The sequence below is a fragment of the Macaca mulatta genome, chromosome 7 (genome assembly GCF_049350105.2).
Source record: "Macaca mulatta isolate MMU2019108-1 chromosome 7, T2T-MMU8v2.0, whole genome shotgun sequence".
Taxonomy (NCBI): Eukaryota; Metazoa; Chordata; class Mammalia; order Primates; family Cercopithecidae; genus Macaca; species Macaca mulatta.
Genome location: NC_133412.1, coordinates 29,221,703 through 29,238,866, shown reverse-complemented (window position 1 = coordinate 29,238,866; position 17,164 = coordinate 29,221,703). Strand labels below are relative to the sequence as shown.

The 17,164-nt window shown below is 42.5% G+C and overlaps 3 protein-coding genes across 12 annotated transcripts in view; 2 read left to right on the top strand and 1 right to left on the bottom strand.

The window, feature by feature from the left end:
- Nucleotides 1–6,678, top strand: part of LEO1 (RNA polymerase-associated protein LEO1) — a 39,532-nt gene extending 32,854 nt beyond the window's left edge. Inside the window, exon 12 of one of the 2 annotated variants that reach the window (XM_015142250.3) lies at nucleotides 6,443–6,678. In XM_015142250.3, the coding sequence (XP_014997736.1) occupies nucleotides 6,443–6,547 (105 nt within the window). In that variant the 3' untranslated portion in view covers nucleotides 6,548–6,678. Of the gene's footprint in view, nucleotides 1–6,417 lie in introns of both variants that reach the window. The other variant, XM_028850925.2, reaches the window with a different exon arrangement.
- LOC114679403 (uncharacterized) overlaps nucleotides 1–17,164 on the bottom strand; it is a 29,879-nt gene that overhangs the window by 2,649 nt on the left and 10,066 nt on the right. For 2 of the 7 annotated variants that reach the window (XR_013395589.1, XR_013395593.1), the window contains 2 exons: nucleotides 10,366–10,470; nucleotides 7,038–7,294 (listed from right to left, as the gene is read on the bottom strand). The gene's annotated coding sequence lies outside the window, so the exon portion shown is untranslated. Of the gene's footprint in view, nucleotides 1–6,563; nucleotides 6,905–7,037; nucleotides 7,295–10,365; nucleotides 10,471–12,066; nucleotides 12,208–13,259; nucleotides 13,473–17,164 lie in introns of those variants that run through there. The other 5 variants (XR_013395592.1, XR_013395587.1, XR_003731244.2 and 2 more) reach the window with 4 other exon arrangements.
- Nucleotides 7,788–17,164, top strand: part of LOC695149 (RNA polymerase-associated protein LEO1-like) — a 29,757-nt gene continuing 20,380 nt past the window's right edge. The window contains exons 1-6 of one of the 3 annotated variants that reach the window (XM_077939433.1): nucleotides 7,788–8,680; nucleotides 12,279–12,373; nucleotides 13,427–13,572; nucleotides 14,619–14,703; nucleotides 16,009–16,103; nucleotides 16,988–17,122. In XM_077939433.1, coding sequence (XP_077795559.1) covers nucleotides 12,293–12,373; nucleotides 13,427–13,572; nucleotides 14,619–14,703; nucleotides 16,009–16,103; nucleotides 16,988–17,122 — 542 coding nt within the window. In that variant the 5' untranslated portion in view covers nucleotides 7,788–8,680; nucleotides 12,279–12,292. The remainder of the gene's footprint in view (nucleotides 8,681–12,278; nucleotides 12,374–13,426; nucleotides 13,573–14,618; nucleotides 14,704–16,008; nucleotides 16,104–16,987; nucleotides 17,123–17,164) is intronic. The other 2 variants (XM_077939432.1, XM_077939435.1) reach the window with 2 other exon arrangements.

Below are 17,164 nucleotides of genomic sequence, written 5' to 3'. Positions count from 1 at the left end.
GATGAAACTGGAATTTTTAAAAGGCACATGGAAACAGATTGTTGACCATTTCAGTTTGTTCTCTGACAAGTACGCCTAAACTCTCTAAGATAAGGACTTCCCTTAAGTATCATTCAGGAGGAAATCAGTAATGTACCAGACAGCATGATGATTAGCAATGAAAAATTATAACTAATTTTTAAAAAATTCTTATTTCTATCCTTTACCCTAACTGGTATCTTTGTAAAGCTATGTAGCTGAAATTCCTATTTTCTTCGTTGGTATCTTTATCTGAAATATATTTTATCCTCTTGAAACATTTTCAATGGTTATGCAATTTTAGAGCAATTTTCTTTCAGGAGATTTTTGGCTTCCATTATTATTATTGAAAAATGAGCTTTCTAATGGTGATTTCTTTTGGCACTTTGAATATGCCATCCTCTGCCTTCTGCCCTCCATTGTTCTGATGAGAAGCCAGCTCTTTATCGTCTTGAGATTCCCTTGTATGTGACCAATCATTTTTCTCTAGCTGTTTTCAGGAATTTTTCTATCTTTCAGCATTTTTACTGTGATGTATCTGCATGTGGTTCTCTTTGCATTTATTCTACTTGCAGTTTGTTGAGCTTCTTGGATGTGTAGGTTAATGTTTTTCAACAAATCTGGGAAGTTTTCAGTCATTGTTTCATTTAATATTTTTTCTGCTGTTTTCCCTCCTCTCCTGCTGTTCCCATTAGGTATATGTTGGTGTGTTTAGTGGTGTCTCGCATTTCTCTGGGACTCTATTCATTTTTCTTCATTCTGTTTTCTCCGTTCTTCAGACTGCATAATCTCTTCGTTCCATCATTAAGTCTGCTGATCCTAGTTCAAATCTACTATTGTGCCCCTCTGGTCATATTTCATTTCAGTTACCCTTTCAGTGTAAGAATTACCATTTGATCCTTTTTTTTTTTTTAAATCATTTCTGTCACTTTATTGATATTCTCTCTTGATAATACATTATTACCAGGCCTTTCTTTCTTTTCTTTCTTTCTTTTTTTTTTTTTTTGAGACAGGGTCTCACTCTGCTGCCCAGGCTGGATTGCAGTGGCGCAATCTTGGCTCACTGCAACCTCCACCTCCCAGGTTTAAGTGATTCTGCTGCCTCAGCCTCCCAAGTAGCTGGGATTACAGGTGTGTGCCACCACGCCTGGCTAATTTTTGTACTTTTAGTAGAGACAGGGTTTCACCGTGTTGGCCAGGCTGGTCTCGAACTCCTGACCTTGTGATTCACCTGCCTTGGCCTCCCAAAGTGCTGGGATTAAAGGCGTGAGCCACCGTACCCAGCCTATTTTTATATTTATTTAATTTAATTAATTAATTTATTTTTGAGACAGATTTTCACACTGTCACCCAGGCTGGAGTGCAGTGGCGCGATCTTGGCTTACTTCAACCTCCGCCTCCTGGGTTCAAGCGATTCTCCTGCCTCAGCCTCCCGAGCAGCTAGGATTACAGGTGCCCGCCACCACGCCCGGCTAATTTTTTTGTATTTTTAGTAGACATGCGGTTTCACTATGTTGGCCAGGCTGGTCTCGACCTCCTGACCTCGTGATCTGCCTGCCTTGGTCTCCTAAAGTGCTGGGATTACAGGTGTGAGCCACCGCGCCCAGCCTATTTTTTATACACAGAGGGTCTCACTTTGTTGCCCAAGCTGGTCTCAAACTTCTGAACTCAAGGGATCCTCCGACCTCGACCACCCAAAGTGCTGGGATTACAGGCATAAGCCACTGTGCTCGGCACTAGACAAAATTTGTTGGGTTTTTTTTTTTTTTTGAGACCAAGTCTCATTCTCTTGCCCAGGCTGGATTGCAGTGGTGCCATCTTGGCTCATTGCAGCCTTCACCTCCTGGGTTCAAGCAATTCTCCTGCCTCAGCCTTCCTAGTAGTTGGGATTATAGGCACCCGCCACCATGCCCAGCTAATTTTTGTATTTTTAGTAGAGACAGGGTTTTGCCATGTTGGTCAGGCTGGTCTCAAACTCCTGACATCAGACGATCCACCTGCCTTGGCCTCCCAAAGTGCTGGGATTACAGGTGTGAGCCACTGCGCCTGGCCAAAATTTGTTTCATTGTTCTGCAACATACTTGTTTTAAATTAGATGAGGCAACATCTTAATGATACATTTATAGTGCTGAACTGTTGGCAAACGTGAGTCCTCATCTAAGCAGATGCTATTTTTTTCTTGGCAAATAGAAACTGTGAATGAAAATTGAGAAGTATCATGGGACTTCTAGTCTATTCCTAGTATTCTCAGAAGTGAGTTTTTTTTTTTTTTTTTTTTTTTTTTTTTTTTAAAGTGATCCATCAGATAGCCTTCTTCTAGGCTGGGCAGTTGCAAACTTATACTGCCTGACTTAAAAATGCCTCTTGGGAATGGCCACCTAGCTATTACAGGAACCACCCTCTACCTCCCTTATCCAAATACTCTCTTTCAGGTCTTCCTGCACTCTTCCCTTTCCTGCCCTGACAACAAAGATTTTACTTCTTCCTGGACCTCTCAACCCCTGCCACTGCCTCTTCATGTTACCCTAGTGTGAGTCCTGGTCATGCGTTACAATGGAAGAAGGAATGGGAGCATTCCTGTTCTAAGTCCCTCTCTGTTCTTTGCACACTAAAGCCCACCCAAACATCAGGAGCCTGGGTATGCCTCCTGATATTAAGGGGAGTTTTCAGACCCCAGGTCCACAGCCCAGAGAACACCATTATCATCATAGCATGCCTTGAAATGGAGGTGAGGGCCAGTCTATAGTAGAGTGAACTGCATCGATTTTGGTGCTACCCTTTCCCACTTGTATGGCCTTGGGCCAGTCATCTCATATTTCTGAGTCTATCTCCTCATCTGATCAATGGAGTTTATGCTCCCTGTCTTGTAAAAATGTTGTATTACAGTATTAATAAACAACAGATTTGAAAGTAACACAATATGTAGTAGCTGAACAAGAAATACTATTTTCCCTTTTCCAACAGAGTCTAAGTTACCAAAAAGAAGAAAAATGTAAAGGAGAGCTTTTTATTCTCCCTCATTTTTTTAAGTAGTTAAAACTTTACAAAACCTCAATTACCTCAAAGATCTAGATAAACAGGTAGGGGGAGAAACCGTGTGCTGGTACTCTGTTCTCCAGGAGTCTGGGAAAAGGGAAAGGCCTGAACTGAAAGAAACATGGAGACAGTGGAAGGGAGAGGTATCAAGGCCAACCCTCGGCTTCTTAGACAAAAGAGGTACCTGCTGTGAAGGATTAGTTAGAACATGGTGCTAGGCAGCCTTCTCTGTGTCTCTTTCTCCAGCTCTCCCTCTTGAGACTCCATTTCCCCTCTGACAACCCTGCCTTATCTTCATAACTGTGGACTGTTTCTGTACCTCCAGGGACCTGCATTCGTGACTGTATTAGCAAGCTTTCTTTTAGACTTAATAAACATATTTTTGTCATTTACTGCATTTATATATGACACTGGGATCCATTCCAGTTATGTTCAGTAAGGCAGCATCCCACACGTGTAATTTCACAAAATGAAGTCATCCTGAAGGCTTCTGTCACCTTTCTAAGTCCTGGGAGTCTGAGAAACTATACACCTTTGCTCTGTGTGATGGCTGACTGGCTGGCTTGCTTATTTATTTATTTGTTTGTTTGAGATGGAGTCTTGCTCTGTTGCCCAGGCTGGAGTGCAGCACCGCGATCTCGGCTCACTGCATACTCTGCCTCCTGGGTTCAAGTAATTCTCCTGCCTCAGCCTCCAAATCCACGCCCAGCTAATTTTTGTATTTTTTAGTAGAGACAGGGTTTCACCATGTTGGCCAGGCTGGTCTCTAACTTCTGACCTCAAGTAATCTGCCTTCCGCAGCCTCTCAAAGTGCTAGGATTATAGGCACGAGCGACACGTGACCTTGTTATTTATTAAAAATTTTTTTTATAGCAATTATTATTATTATTATTTTTTGGTGAAGACAGATGTCTTACCATGTTGCCCTGGTTGGTCTCACTCAAACTCCTGGCCTCAAGTGATTCTCCTGCTTTGGCCTCCCAAAGCCCTGGGATTACAGGCATGAGCCACTGCGCCCATTCCCTTTGTTGTGTTTTTCTGTGCTTATGTGTAGCTGCCAGAGAAGTCAGTCCTTGGCAGGCTTTTTTTTTTTTTTTTTTTTTTTGAGACGGAGTCCTGCTCCGTCTCACAGGCTAGAGTGCAGCGGCGTGGTCTCGGCTCACTGCAACTTCCGCCTCCTGGGTTCAAGCAATTCCCCTGCCTCAGCCTCCCAAGTAGCTGGGATTACAGGTGCCTGCTACCATGCCCGGCTAATTTTTTTGTAGTTTTAGTAGAGATGGGGTTTCACCATGTTGGCCAGGCTGGTTTTGAACTCCTGAGCTCGTAGTCCGCCTGCCTTGGCCTCCCAAAGTGCTGGGATTACCGGCATGAGCCACCACACCCAGACTTTTTTTTTTTTTGAGACGGAGTCTCGCTTTGTTGCCCAGGCTGGAGAGCAGTGGCATGATTTCTGCCCACTGCAACCTCCACCTCCCGGGTTCAAGTGATTCTCCTGCCTCAGCCTCCTGAGTAGCTGGGACTACAGGCATGCACCACATCTGGCTAATTTTTTGTATTTTTCATGCAGATGGGGTTTCACCATCTTGGTCAGGCTGCTTTCAAACTCCTGACCTGTGATCTGCTGGTCTCAGCCTCCCAAAGTGCTGGGATTACAGGCATGAGCCATCGCGCCCAGCCAGTCCTTGGCAGGCTTTTCAAAGCAGAATTTCACAGCTTCTCACTCCAGAGGATAGATTAGGACTGGTGCCAGTGAGACTTCTTTGGGAGAGGCCTGGCCATCTCCTGGCTGCTGCTGTCCAGGGATCTTTAGGACAGGCTGGACCATCTTTTAGAATTACCATGCTAGTTCTCTTAGTGATTCAAATTTCATCTCCTTAAAGGATTTTAGAGCTGAAAAGACAAATGCACCAAGGCTCATTTTTGGAAGGTTACCAAAAAATAGTGATTGCATGTAAAATGTTTAAGATAAGATTTTTCCTTTGAAAATTAAAAGACAAGTAGTGTGATTGAATGTGCTCTTTGCCTGTGGGGCTGGGAGAGATTTGGGTTTGCTGTAGCCTGTAGAGTAGACAGGAGGGGCTCTTGTTCCTTCTTGGGGGCAGGATCTATCTTTCAGTGTTGCTGTTTAGGTAATTTCCCTGCTGCCAGCTGGGAGGTAAATGGAGGAGGAGGACTTCTCTAAATCCCTTACTGTGGATTCATAACTTCCCCCCTTTGAATTCTCCTATGGCCTTTCAGGTCTGTGGGAATGTATTTGGGATAACAAGGCAGAAAACAAGTGTGAGATGCTATCTTGTCTGTCAGAGGGCCAGCCATGAGAACCATCAGAAAAAAGTGGGCATACCAGGTTGCATTCTACATCTAGCAGCCTGTGGTCACAGCAGCAAGATGTCTGGCTTTCCCTAACTTCAACCTTCAAACCATTTGTTCATACCATTTAATTTTTAATTTTTATTTATTTTTGAGACAGTCTTGCTTGCTCTGTTGCCCAGGCTGGAATATATTGGCGCGATCTCAGCTTACTGCAGCCTTTATCTCCTGGGTTCAAGCGATTCTCCTGCTTCAGTCTCTTAAGTAGCTGGGATTACAGGCGCGTGCCACCACACCTGGCTAATTTTTGTATTTTTAGTAGAAATGGAGTTTTGCCATGTTGGCCAGGCTGGTTTCAAACTCCTGACCTCAGGTGATCCACCCCCTTTGGCCTCCCAAAGTGCTAGGATTACAGGCATGAGCCATCGTGCCCGGCCCATCCCACTTAGTGTCAGTTTATTTTAATCAGTATTTGACACTTAGATACTGACATGTTCAAATTCTATCTGTAAAAAATGTTTTTTAGATAACTTCCTAAATTATTTGTTTCTGTTAGAACATTTGTACAGAATGATTTTAAACAGAGGAAACTTGTGTATAGATGCCCTTTAATGTCATGAAATATTTTCTTAAAAACCTTTATGATGTGAGTTTTTAATGCATTGAAACAAATTGTTCCAAAAAAACCCAAATCAACAGTCTTTAAAATACTGAATTTTAGATAATGGAAAGAAGTGAAATGCTGAGGAGGCAGAGAAAAAAAGTTTGAGAAATTACCTGATCATGGTAAAAATATCCCGACAGGACCAGTGGTTAGACAGGCAGAACTTTTGGGAGAGCCCCACCCCTTCTGTGGCAAATCCTGTCTCCAGTTTCCTGCACATCCTGCTCTGTGTTCAAAGGTTTCCCTGTGAGAGATTAGCTCACAGTTGCTGACACCTCACAATCTCCCTCACAATCTGCAGGAACAGTTACTTTGAGTTGTCAGAGGGTCATTCAGCTCATAGCTACTTTTGATAAACCATCCTAAAAATGTTCTTTATTGACTTGTAGATTTGTAAAAATTGTATCTGTTTAGGAGGGTGAACCTTCTGGAAAGAGAAAAGCAGAAGATGATGATAAAGCAAATAAAAAGCATAAGAAGTACGTGATCAGTGATGAAGAAGAAGAAGAAGATGATTGAAGTATGAAATATGAAAACATTTTATATATTTTATTGTACAGTTATAAATATGTAAACATGAGTTATTTTGATTGAAATGAATCGATTTGCTTTTGTGTAATTTTAATTGTAATAAAACAATTTAAAAGCAAGTCTCTGTTCAAGAAATCTACTTTTCCAGCCAGGTGTGGTGGCTCATGCCTGTAATCCCAGCACTTTGGAAGGCCGAGGCGGGTGGATCACAAGGTCATGGTGGCATGCGCCTGTAGTCCCAGCTACTCGGGAGGCTGAGGCAGGGGAATCGCTCGAACCCGGGAGGCAGAGGTTGCAGTTAGCCGAGATCGTGCCACTGCACTCCAGCCTGGCGATAGAGCAACACTGTATCTCAAAAAAATAAAAGAAAAAAGAAAAAAAAAAGAATCTACTTTTCCCAAAGCAAACTGATTTTGTTAATGCTTTACACAAAGTCTTAGGTCTCAGTGAATTCCTGCTGCTCTCTCAACCCCCTTACCTCTCATTCCCCACAAAGAAGCCTTCTGGCCAGGCTGAGATTCTCTCATAATTCTGGAGACTTGGAGTCTAAAATCAGGCTGTGGGAGGGCCATGCTGCCTCTGAAGATTCTTGGCAGGGATCCTTCCTTGCCTCTCAGTTTCTGGTAGTTCCTGGCAATCTGTGGCTTTTGACAGTATGACTTCCGTCTCTGCCTCTGTCTTCACATGACCTTCCTCGTGTCTCTGTTCCGGGTCTCAGTATCTCCAGATCTCCCTCTGTTCATAAGGACATCATTCATTGGATTTAGGGCCAACTCTAATCTAGTGTGATATCATCTTAACGAATTACATGTGCAAAATTCTCTATTTCCAAATAAGGTCACATACTGAAGGTGTGGGTAGACATGGATTCAGTGGGGTGTGGGGGGTGGGTCACTATTCAATCCACAATGATAACCATGATAAATATTGTTGTAATGTAATTTTTAAAATTGTATTCAAAATTAATGTCAAAAAAATCCATGATGAACAAAATGTCAAAATTTTAAATGAAGACGGGATCTGGGCTGGGCGCAGTGGCTATCCTGTAATCCTAGCACTTTGGGATGCCGAGGTAGGCATCACTTGAGGTCAGGACATCGAGACCATCCTGGCTAACACGGTGAAACCCCGTCTCTACTAAAAATACAAAATTAGCCGGGCATGGTGGCACATGGCTGTAATCCTAGCTACTCGGGAGGCTGACGCAGGAGAATTGTTTGAACCCAGGAGGCAGAGGTTGCAGTGAGCCGAGATCCTGCCAGTGCACTCCAGCCTGGGTGACAAGAGTGAGACTCTGTCTTAAAAAACAAAAAATACAAAGGGAGGGGAATTTGATTCCTCTTGATTGGAAGAATGGCAAAGAATCTGCAGGTATGTTTGAAATCCACCACACACATATTTGCCTTCTCTGTGGAGCTCTTCTACATACACTAATCTTGTCCTTACTGATAGCCTCTACTTTGACTCATCTTTCTTCCTGGTGCTATTAGTCCAAACTGGGAGTGGCAGTTGTGGGAGGCTTACCCTGAAGCCTGGTTATAGATAAAGAAAAGTGACATCAAGAGAGGGGAGGCCTAAGTCATCATCATGTCACTTTCCTAACTCAGAATTCAGTGCCAGCTATTTCCTGGCTTATCAAATGGAAACCCCTCTACCTGGTTTTTAAGAGCCTTCATTCTGACTCCACTCTCTCCAACGCAACACAATTTTGTGTGTTTGTTTTAAACATGTTACCAGTAGACACCTGTGTCAGTTGTTAAGCTCTTGTCTCTTCTCCAAACCTACTCTTCTGTACCTGGCACGGAGGTGCTGGGGCCAGGAGTCCACAAACCAGAGTTGAGCTTCGCCAGCTGCCCCCTGTTAGGGGGCGCCAAAGGAAGACTGGAAGCCTGGAGAACTAAGAAGGGATTGCTCCTTCCTGTTTGCTTATGGAACTTTCTGGGGGCTTCCTGTTGACTTGCATTTTCTGAGAGGACCCACCAACACTTCTTCACCTGAGCAGAGGCAGAGCCTTTCTGCAGCTGCAGAGTCCAGTTTGCAGTTTTGCCAGCACTCGCAGAGCCAGCTTCATTTTCCCCCCTGAGAGACATCAGGACCAGCTGGGCAGCAGCTTTTCCTCAGGTATGAGTTAAGCTCCAGGGGGCCCTTTATGTAAGTGTTTTAAGTTTTTATAATCCCCCCTTTTCCCTATCAGCCCCACAGGTGGAAGCTGTTCTTTGCATCTGCTACCTCTGTGAACCCTCAGAGTTCCTCTTTTTATACTTTCAGTAACCTAGTCCACAACTTTAAACCCAATTGCAACTTTAAAATATTAAATTATGTCTGTACAGCTGTACAGACAACTGGTGTGTTTTCTGTTCCCTGACTAGAACCTGACTAGGTGGTCAAGGCAACAAATCCTCAAAGATGGAGTTTAGGGGTTGGTTTGGGTTTGAGTGCAGTTCTGAGCTCCCCACCAATGAGCAGGGGGATGCTGGTAGCCCATGGTGTCCATTGGTATCATGATGAGTCAGATTATCTCCTTTACTAGAGTAGACTACAAACTGGGGAAAGGAAATACCCAGAGTTGGAGGACTACTAGATACTGGCTCAGTTGATGCTCACTCCTAGAACCTCAAATACGCCACTAAATACAAAGTGGAGACTGACAGTGGTCAGGTGATAGATGGAGTTTTAGCCCAAGTTCAACTCACAGTATGCCCTCCAGATTTACTGACCCACCTTGTGGTTTCCCCAGTTCTTAAATATATGATTGGAATAGGTATATTTTGTCAACTGAGAAATTCCCCACATTGTCTTCTGATCCATGAAGCACCATTAAAAAGTAGAAAGGACCAAGTGGAAGCCCCTGGAACTTATTTTTCTCACCAGGATAATAAACCAAAAACAACACTGCATGCTTGGGGGAATTGCAAAGATGAATGATACCATCAAAGACTTGAAAGAAGCAGAGGTGATGATACCTCTTACATCCCCCATTTATTTATTAATTTATATTATTTATTTATGAGACAGAGTCTCGCTCTTTATGTATTTGTTTTTGAGACAGAGTCTCGCTGCATCGCTCAGGCTGGAGTGCAGTAGTGCGATCTCAGCCCACTGCAACCTCCGCCTCCCAGGTTTAAGTGATTCTCCTGGCTCAGCTTCCCGAATAGCTGGGATTACAGACACACGCCACCAAGCCTGGCTAGTTTTTTTATATTTTTAGTAGAGATAGGGTTTCACTATGTTGGTCAAGCTGCTCTAGAACTCCTGACCTCAGGTGATTTGCCTGCCTCGGCCTCCCAAAGTGCTGGGATTACAGGCATGAGTCACTGCACCTGGCCACATCCCTCATTTATCTCACCTGTATGGCCTAGTGGCAGATTGATCTTGGAAATGACTGGTTATCTTATACCGAATCAAATAATGACTATATTAGCAGCTGCTATTTCATATATATTTCTTTGAGACAGTCTCATTCTGTCACCCAGGCTGGGTCACAAGGAAAGTGAGAAATACATTAAGCAGAGGAGGACATGTATCCTTCAAAAGCTGTAGGCAGGGCCAGGTGTGGTGGCTCACACCTATAATCTGAGCACTTTGGAAGGCCAAGGTGGGTGGATCACCTGAGGTCAGGAGTTCAAGACCAGCCTGGGCAAATGCTTTTTTCCCCTTCATATTAATATGTAAGGACAAACAGAAACAGTTCGCTTTTACTTTTTAGACCAATGGCACCCCTCATTAGACCAATGGTACCCCTTACTAGACCAATGAAACCCTTTGGTCTGAGGCAACAATCTTGCCTCACAGCTACATGGACTTACCTATATACTTTGCCATATGGAGTCTGCAAAACTCCTGACCATCTTGATGTTCCACATGTCACACTGGTCCACTGCAGCGATGACATTATGCTGATGGTATCTGATCTGATGAGTAGGAAATAACTGTACTTTAGATGCCTTAGTAATCAGCCCTCAGCGTGTAAACCAGAGAGTGGGAGATAATCCCCATCAAAATTTAGGGGCATGCCACCTCAGTGAAGTTTCTGGGGGACTAATGGTCTGGAGCATGTCTGGATAGCCCCTCCAAAATGAAGGATATGGTGCTGTACCTTAAACCACCTATCAGTGCAAAATAATGCTTGGTGGATCTTTCTGGATTTAGGAGCCAATGTACACTTTATTTCATTGTGCACTTTGACCTTTTGCCAAGTAAGGCAGAGATGTTTTAAGTGAGGACCAGAATAAGAGACTGTTTTGCAGTAATTGCAGGTTACAGGGCAAACTGCTCTTCCACTTCGGCCTAATAACCCAGCATATCTGATAATGCTTAGTGTGTCTGTGGCAAATATCACTGCTGTCTGAACCCTGTGGTTAGAATCAGCAAGAGAACTGAGTACAGGTCTCTAGGGATTTGAAACATATCCACGTCCTCTTCTGTAGACAGTCCTTTTTTTTTTGGAGACGGAGTCTTGATCTCCTGACCTCATGATCCGCCCGTCTCAGCCTCCCAAAGTGCTGGGATTACAGACGTGAGGCACCACACCTGGCCTAGACAGTCCCTTTTAACACTTAATCATGGAATATCAAGTAACCACACAGGCTGAGCTTCTCAGAATGAACTGGGCATTTTCTGTCCCAGGAAGCTGTAAGATTGGGCATATGTATGGCAGTTTTTTACCAATCTATCATCTGGGCTCAATGAGGTCTAGAAGGCATGAGAAGGTTTCTTGTATAGGTGGCTCAGGTTCCCTTAATACAGACTCTTGCTGAATTGTCTCTTCTGTCCCCTTCTCCAAAAGCAAAAAGCCTGGTTTCAAATATCCTCAATTTATTTACTCATTTGTTCAGTTCCCAGTATGCAAATAATAAAATGACTATGGCTGTCTGCTCAGCTCTGGGCCATACACAGTGGCCATGCAGGCCAAGTTCCCATTTAATTTACAGCTCAGAAAGCTCTACTCATATTAAGAATTAAAAAGATTCCAGTACCCAGAGTTTAAGAAAGGGGCAGCAACTGCAAATATCTTAAAGAAAACACCCAAGAAACTCCAACTGAATGAAATACTATGTGCTCATGTGTACTTTGCCAAATGATTTAAGATTTGACACAAATTAGGCTGGGTGTGGTGGCTCACACCTGTAATCCCAGCACTTTGGGAGGCTGAGGAAGGTGGATTACTTGAGGCCAGCAGTTCAGGACCAGCCTGGCCAACATGGTAAAATACTGTCTCTACTAAAAATACAAAAATTAGCTGGGTGTGGTGGCGCACGCTGGTAATCCCAGCTGCTCTGGAGGCTGAGGCAGGAGAATCGCTTGAACCTAGGAGGCGGAGCTTGCAGTGAGCCGAGATCGTACCACTGTACTCCAGCCTGGGCGACTGAGCGAGACTCCGTCTCAAAAAAAAAAAAAAAAAAAAAAACACCTGAAAACAAATCACTCTCAAATTCAGCACTTAACAACAACAAGCATTTACTATTATCATGCTGATTCTGAGGATTAGGAATTCAGGAATGGCTTACCTTTCACCCACCAACGCTGCCTCTTTCTTTCTCCAAAGACACTCTAGTTAGTTAAGCTTCTGAGAACCTGGCTTAGGGAGCCAGTTTGAGGTTGGTTTAATGGAGATTTGTTTTATGAAGCTTGGGACTATGTTGAAGTGGTGGACCAAGAACTGTGTATAAGAACTTTAGTTGGAAAAATTACTACTGTGCATTTTCCCCCAACACCAAAGATCCTAGTGGGACCATGGATCTGTTTGGAGATATAGACGACATTTCTTCTGAGAGTGATGAAGGCAATCAACCACCTACTCCACGACAGCTGGTTGTAAGTACAATCACCAATATCAACCAATCCCATTATTCAAAGCTAAAAAAAGAAAGCTTCAGAGGCTGATGGGTCTGTCTCATGTTGAGAGAGGATGTGGATAGCCAAACATCTGATGAATAGGTGACTTTCTTAGCTATATTGGGAATTTCTGGATATAAGAAGGCACAGAAGGAACTACTCAGAATAAAGCTGATGCCAAACTTTAGGGGCTAGACTAATATAAAACAATATAAAAATATAATATATAACATAAAAACCTTTGATTTAAAGGTTTTTCTTATTCAAGCCTATGACAAGAAGCATGAGCGATGCTGACATTCTCTGATTTTAATAGTTGTCTAGTATTGATGGGGTGAATAATTTCATACTTCTATTGCTGAATATGTTATGCAAAATACGTCAATAAAATAGATACTTTTTTCTACTAATGTTGGCTAACGGATCCTGTTTTCCCATGTTTTTTTTCTGTTTTGTTTTGTCTTGCTTTTTTTTTTTTTTTTGAGACGAAGTTTCAAAGATTACAGGCATGAGCCACCACGCCCAGCCTGTTTTGCTTTTTGTAGGCATGAGGTGAGGTTTTAGGGAGAAGCTTGGAAGAATTGCTGACTGTTTTGTCCCTAAAGTGGAGTGTAAATTTACTTCGCAGCCAGGCGCGCTAGCTCACGCCTATAATCCCAGCACTTTGGGAGGCCAAGGTGGGCAGATCGCCTGAGGTCAGGAGTTTGAGACCAGTCTGACCAACATGGTGAAACCCCGTCTCTACTAAAAACACAAAAATTAGCCAGGCATGGTGGTGCAGGCCTGTAATTCCAGCTACTCAGGAGGCTGAGGCGGGAGAATCGTTTGAACCAGGGAGGTAGAGGTTGCAGTGAGCCGAGATCACGCCACTGCACTCCAGCCTAGGTGACAGAGTGAAGACTCTATAAAAAACAAACAAACAAACAAACAAAACATTACTTCCTGTCAAACCTGCATCTGCCTAGTGCAGGACGAGTAAAGCTAGCACATTTCTAATGTCTTCAAGTTCTCACATTCTGATTCCTTTCTTAGGATGAACATGGAGTGCCTCAGGACCAGCAGGAGGAAGAGCCAATTTCTGAAACCATAATAGAAGAAGAAATTCCCAGTATCAACTCCGATTTAGGAAATGAATTGTATTTTGTTAAATTACCCAAGTTTCTCAGTATAGAACCCAAGTAAGAGGACTGATTAAAATTTTCAAGATATTAAAAATATGTGTAGAATAAATATTTTTTTATTTATCATGAGTTTACTAATCACAAAGATGGGAGATTTCTCATATAACTTTGAAAAAAATAAATCTGGGTTGTGCTGTGGTAGAAAAGTGAATCACTATTGAGAGAGAATTTTAATGCTAATAATTTTTCTAGCATTTTGGCACTTTCTTTTACATAAACAGATCACAATGGATGAAGGTGTTTCTCCCTAGTATAAAGCTGACAAATCAGAAAATAAGAGTGACAAAAGTCTGCTAGAGAAATCACAAATGTTGTGGCCGGGTATGGCGGCTCATGCCTGTAATCCCACCACTTTGGGAGGCCGAGGCGGGCAGATCACTTGAGGTCAGAAGTTTGAGACTAGCCTGGGCAAAATGGTGAAACCCCGCCTCTACTAAAAATACAAAAATTAGCCGGGCGTGGTGGCACACGCCTGTAATCCCAGCTACTTGGGAGGCTGAGGCGTGAGAATCTCTCAAATCCAGGAGATGGAGGTTGCAGTGAGCCGAGATTGTGCCACTGCACTCCAGCCTGGGTAACAGAGTGAGTGAGACTCTGCCTAAAAAAAAAAAAAAAAAAAAAAATCACAAATGTTCAATGCAAAAGCCATTGTGAATCTAGAAAAGACAATTATTTTGTACTACAAAATAGTGTCAGTGGGTATGATTCACTAAGGTACATGCATGCAAGCTCTTGTGCTTAACACATTTTCTTTAAAAAATATGGGAAGACCATGTGTTACCTATACTTTGGAAGACATATTTCATCAAATAACATTTTGAATTGTTAGTTGCATTTGAATTTTATTTCAGGCAATATGTTTTAGAAACAAATTTCAAGAAAGCATGGTACTTTGCATACTTCTTTGAAGGTTTACATGAAGTTATTTGTCTACTGTGATTTTTGGAAACACATGGGGACACCTTGTAGGGATGATTAAATATAATATTAATCATATTCCTTACTAAATATGGCTAACATGATGTTAAAAACACAATTTGTAGGCCTTTTGATCCTCAGTTTTATGAAGATGAATTTGAAGATGAGAAAGTGCTTGACGAGGAAGATAGAATCAGGTTAAAATTAAAGGTACCATCCCACACTTTATTCCTTTTAAGTTTTTCCTTTTATAAAGTAAAGCAGGGATGACAACGTGAGACTTGAGCTTGGGAAATCCTCTTATGTTTCTTGTTCAATAGCTCTTTAGACCTAGGAATTAAAACACCTTTTCAGAATATTTTTATGGGAGGAGGTATGTGTCCTTTTTTATCCCTGTAGAATTGTCACTTTCTTCTTTTGGTTGCAGTTATGCTTTTTTTGACATAAGTAAAGATAAACATTTTTGAAAATTGTTAGCTACTTCCTTCAGGATAAATAATAATAAGGCATATGGAATTGACTCCAGATTTTACAGTGGGTAGATCCTGGTGATTTCCCACAATAGAAATGTCTCAACTCTTCATGGATATTCAAACTATGCACAAAAGAGAACTTGTCATTAGGTGGTTCCTCTCTTGAAGGCCGGGGACAGCAAAGCACTACCAACTGCTTTCATAGGCATGTTGTTCTTCCTTAAGGGGGTTTCCTTTAAAACAATTTTTTTTTAACTTAAAACTTTGTGTGGGTTTTTTTATTTTTTTGAGGTGGGCCTTGCTGTTTTTCCCAGAATGGTCTCAAACTCCTGGGCTCAAGCGATCTTCCCACCTCAGCCTCCCGAGTAGCTGGGTACAGGTGCACACCACCACACCTGGCGACAGGATTGCCTATGAGTTTCTACCGGGGCCCCAGTGGTAGCACTGGGCAGGGGAAATTGTTGTTGTTGTTGTTACTTTCCACCATATGGGTAGAATAAATTTAGACTCAAAAACAGGGCAAAGCACTGATCTCATGTTTTAATTTTTTAATTCGTTATTCTTTTTTAAAAATTGTAATTTCATGCCCAGAGCTTCCCTGTCTCACTATGGGAATGAGACAGGGAATGGGGCAGTTTTTCGCCCGTCTTTCATTGGGTTCATCTTCAAGTGGCCCTGTCATAGGCAGAGGTCTCATTTTAACTCTCTACCTCATGTGGACCCAAAGCCTCATGCTGTCTCCTTTGGAGTTCTTCATGTGTCTTGTTTGATAACACCTCTGGCCTGCATGCTACTTAGCTCCTGCTTCCACTGATATGAACTGGAGCTCAGAAAAGATTTGAAGAAAATGTCTGGCTAGTTTAACCAACATCTCTAGGTATATGTAGCAGGTAGGTTTCAGTTGTGCTGAATCAGTTAGTTTTTGTAAGCTCACTCTATCATTACCTATCAAGTCTTTACACATGATTATAAATCACCTGAAGAAAGAAGAACATTTAGTTAAACTGGTTTAACTAACCAATGCCTTTGGGTTTTTAACCAGGTAGAAAATACTATAAGATGGAGGATACGCCGGGATGAAGAAGGAAATAAAATTAAAGAAAGCAATGCTCGGATGGTCAAGTGGTCAGATAGAAGGTGAGCATAAAATGCCTGAAAAATACTGACATGCCAAGAGGGAGGCCTGGGATGAGTGAGGTTTTCTTTGTAGAAACTTCTTTTGGGGTCATTTTCTTTTCTTTTCTTTTTTGTTTTGAGACAGACTCTCGCTCTGTCAGGCTGGAGTGCTGGAGTGCAGTGGCGTGATCTTGGCTCAGTGCAGCCTCCGTCTCCTGGGCTCAAGTAATTATTCTGCCTTGGCCTCCTGAATGGCTGGGATTACAGGCATGTGCCACCACGCCCGGCTAATTTTTGTATTTTTAGTAGAGACGGGGTTTCACTGTGTTGGCTATGCTGGTCTCGAACTCCTGACCTCAGGTGATCCGCCTGCCTCGGCCTCCCAGAGTGCTGGGATTACAGGCATGAGCCACTGCGCCTGGCCTGGGGTCATTTTCACTAAAGGATTTACAAAAATTTAGGTCTCTGAAATTACCTAGGAAACTTGAGAGAAGTAAATAGGGTAGAGATCTTATAGCTGTGCTGGTGGAGACTTCGGAAATGAACTGAAGATGTGACAAAAGCCATTGTATCTACCTTACTGAAGTGAAAGACTAAAGGTAGCTCCCATTGGTGAGATATCAGACATGACAAATTGATACTTTTGAAAACTTGTTTCTGCTTTGCTAATGAAGTGGTAGAGATTTGTAAAATTACAAAACAATTAAGAGGATAGATTTTTACCACTTTTTACTTTGGAAGGAGACAGGTTATTTACAGCATCTTTTCTGCTTTTCCTATGAATTCAGTATGAGGACAGGATCTAGCAGTTCCACACTATTTTAAGCAAAGCTCACATGGCAGAATGGAAGCCGTAGGACTCATTAAATATCCACCCTAATATTTGAACTGTTTCTCATTTCCAGCATGTCCCTGCATTTAGGCAATGAAGTGTTTGATGTGTACAAAGCCCCGCTGCTGGGCAATTACATCCACCTGTTTATAAGAGAAGACACTGGTCTGCAGGGACAAGCCATCTTTAAATCCAAACTTACCTTTAGGTAACTATTCACACCGACACATGATTACCTGCAGTTAAGGAG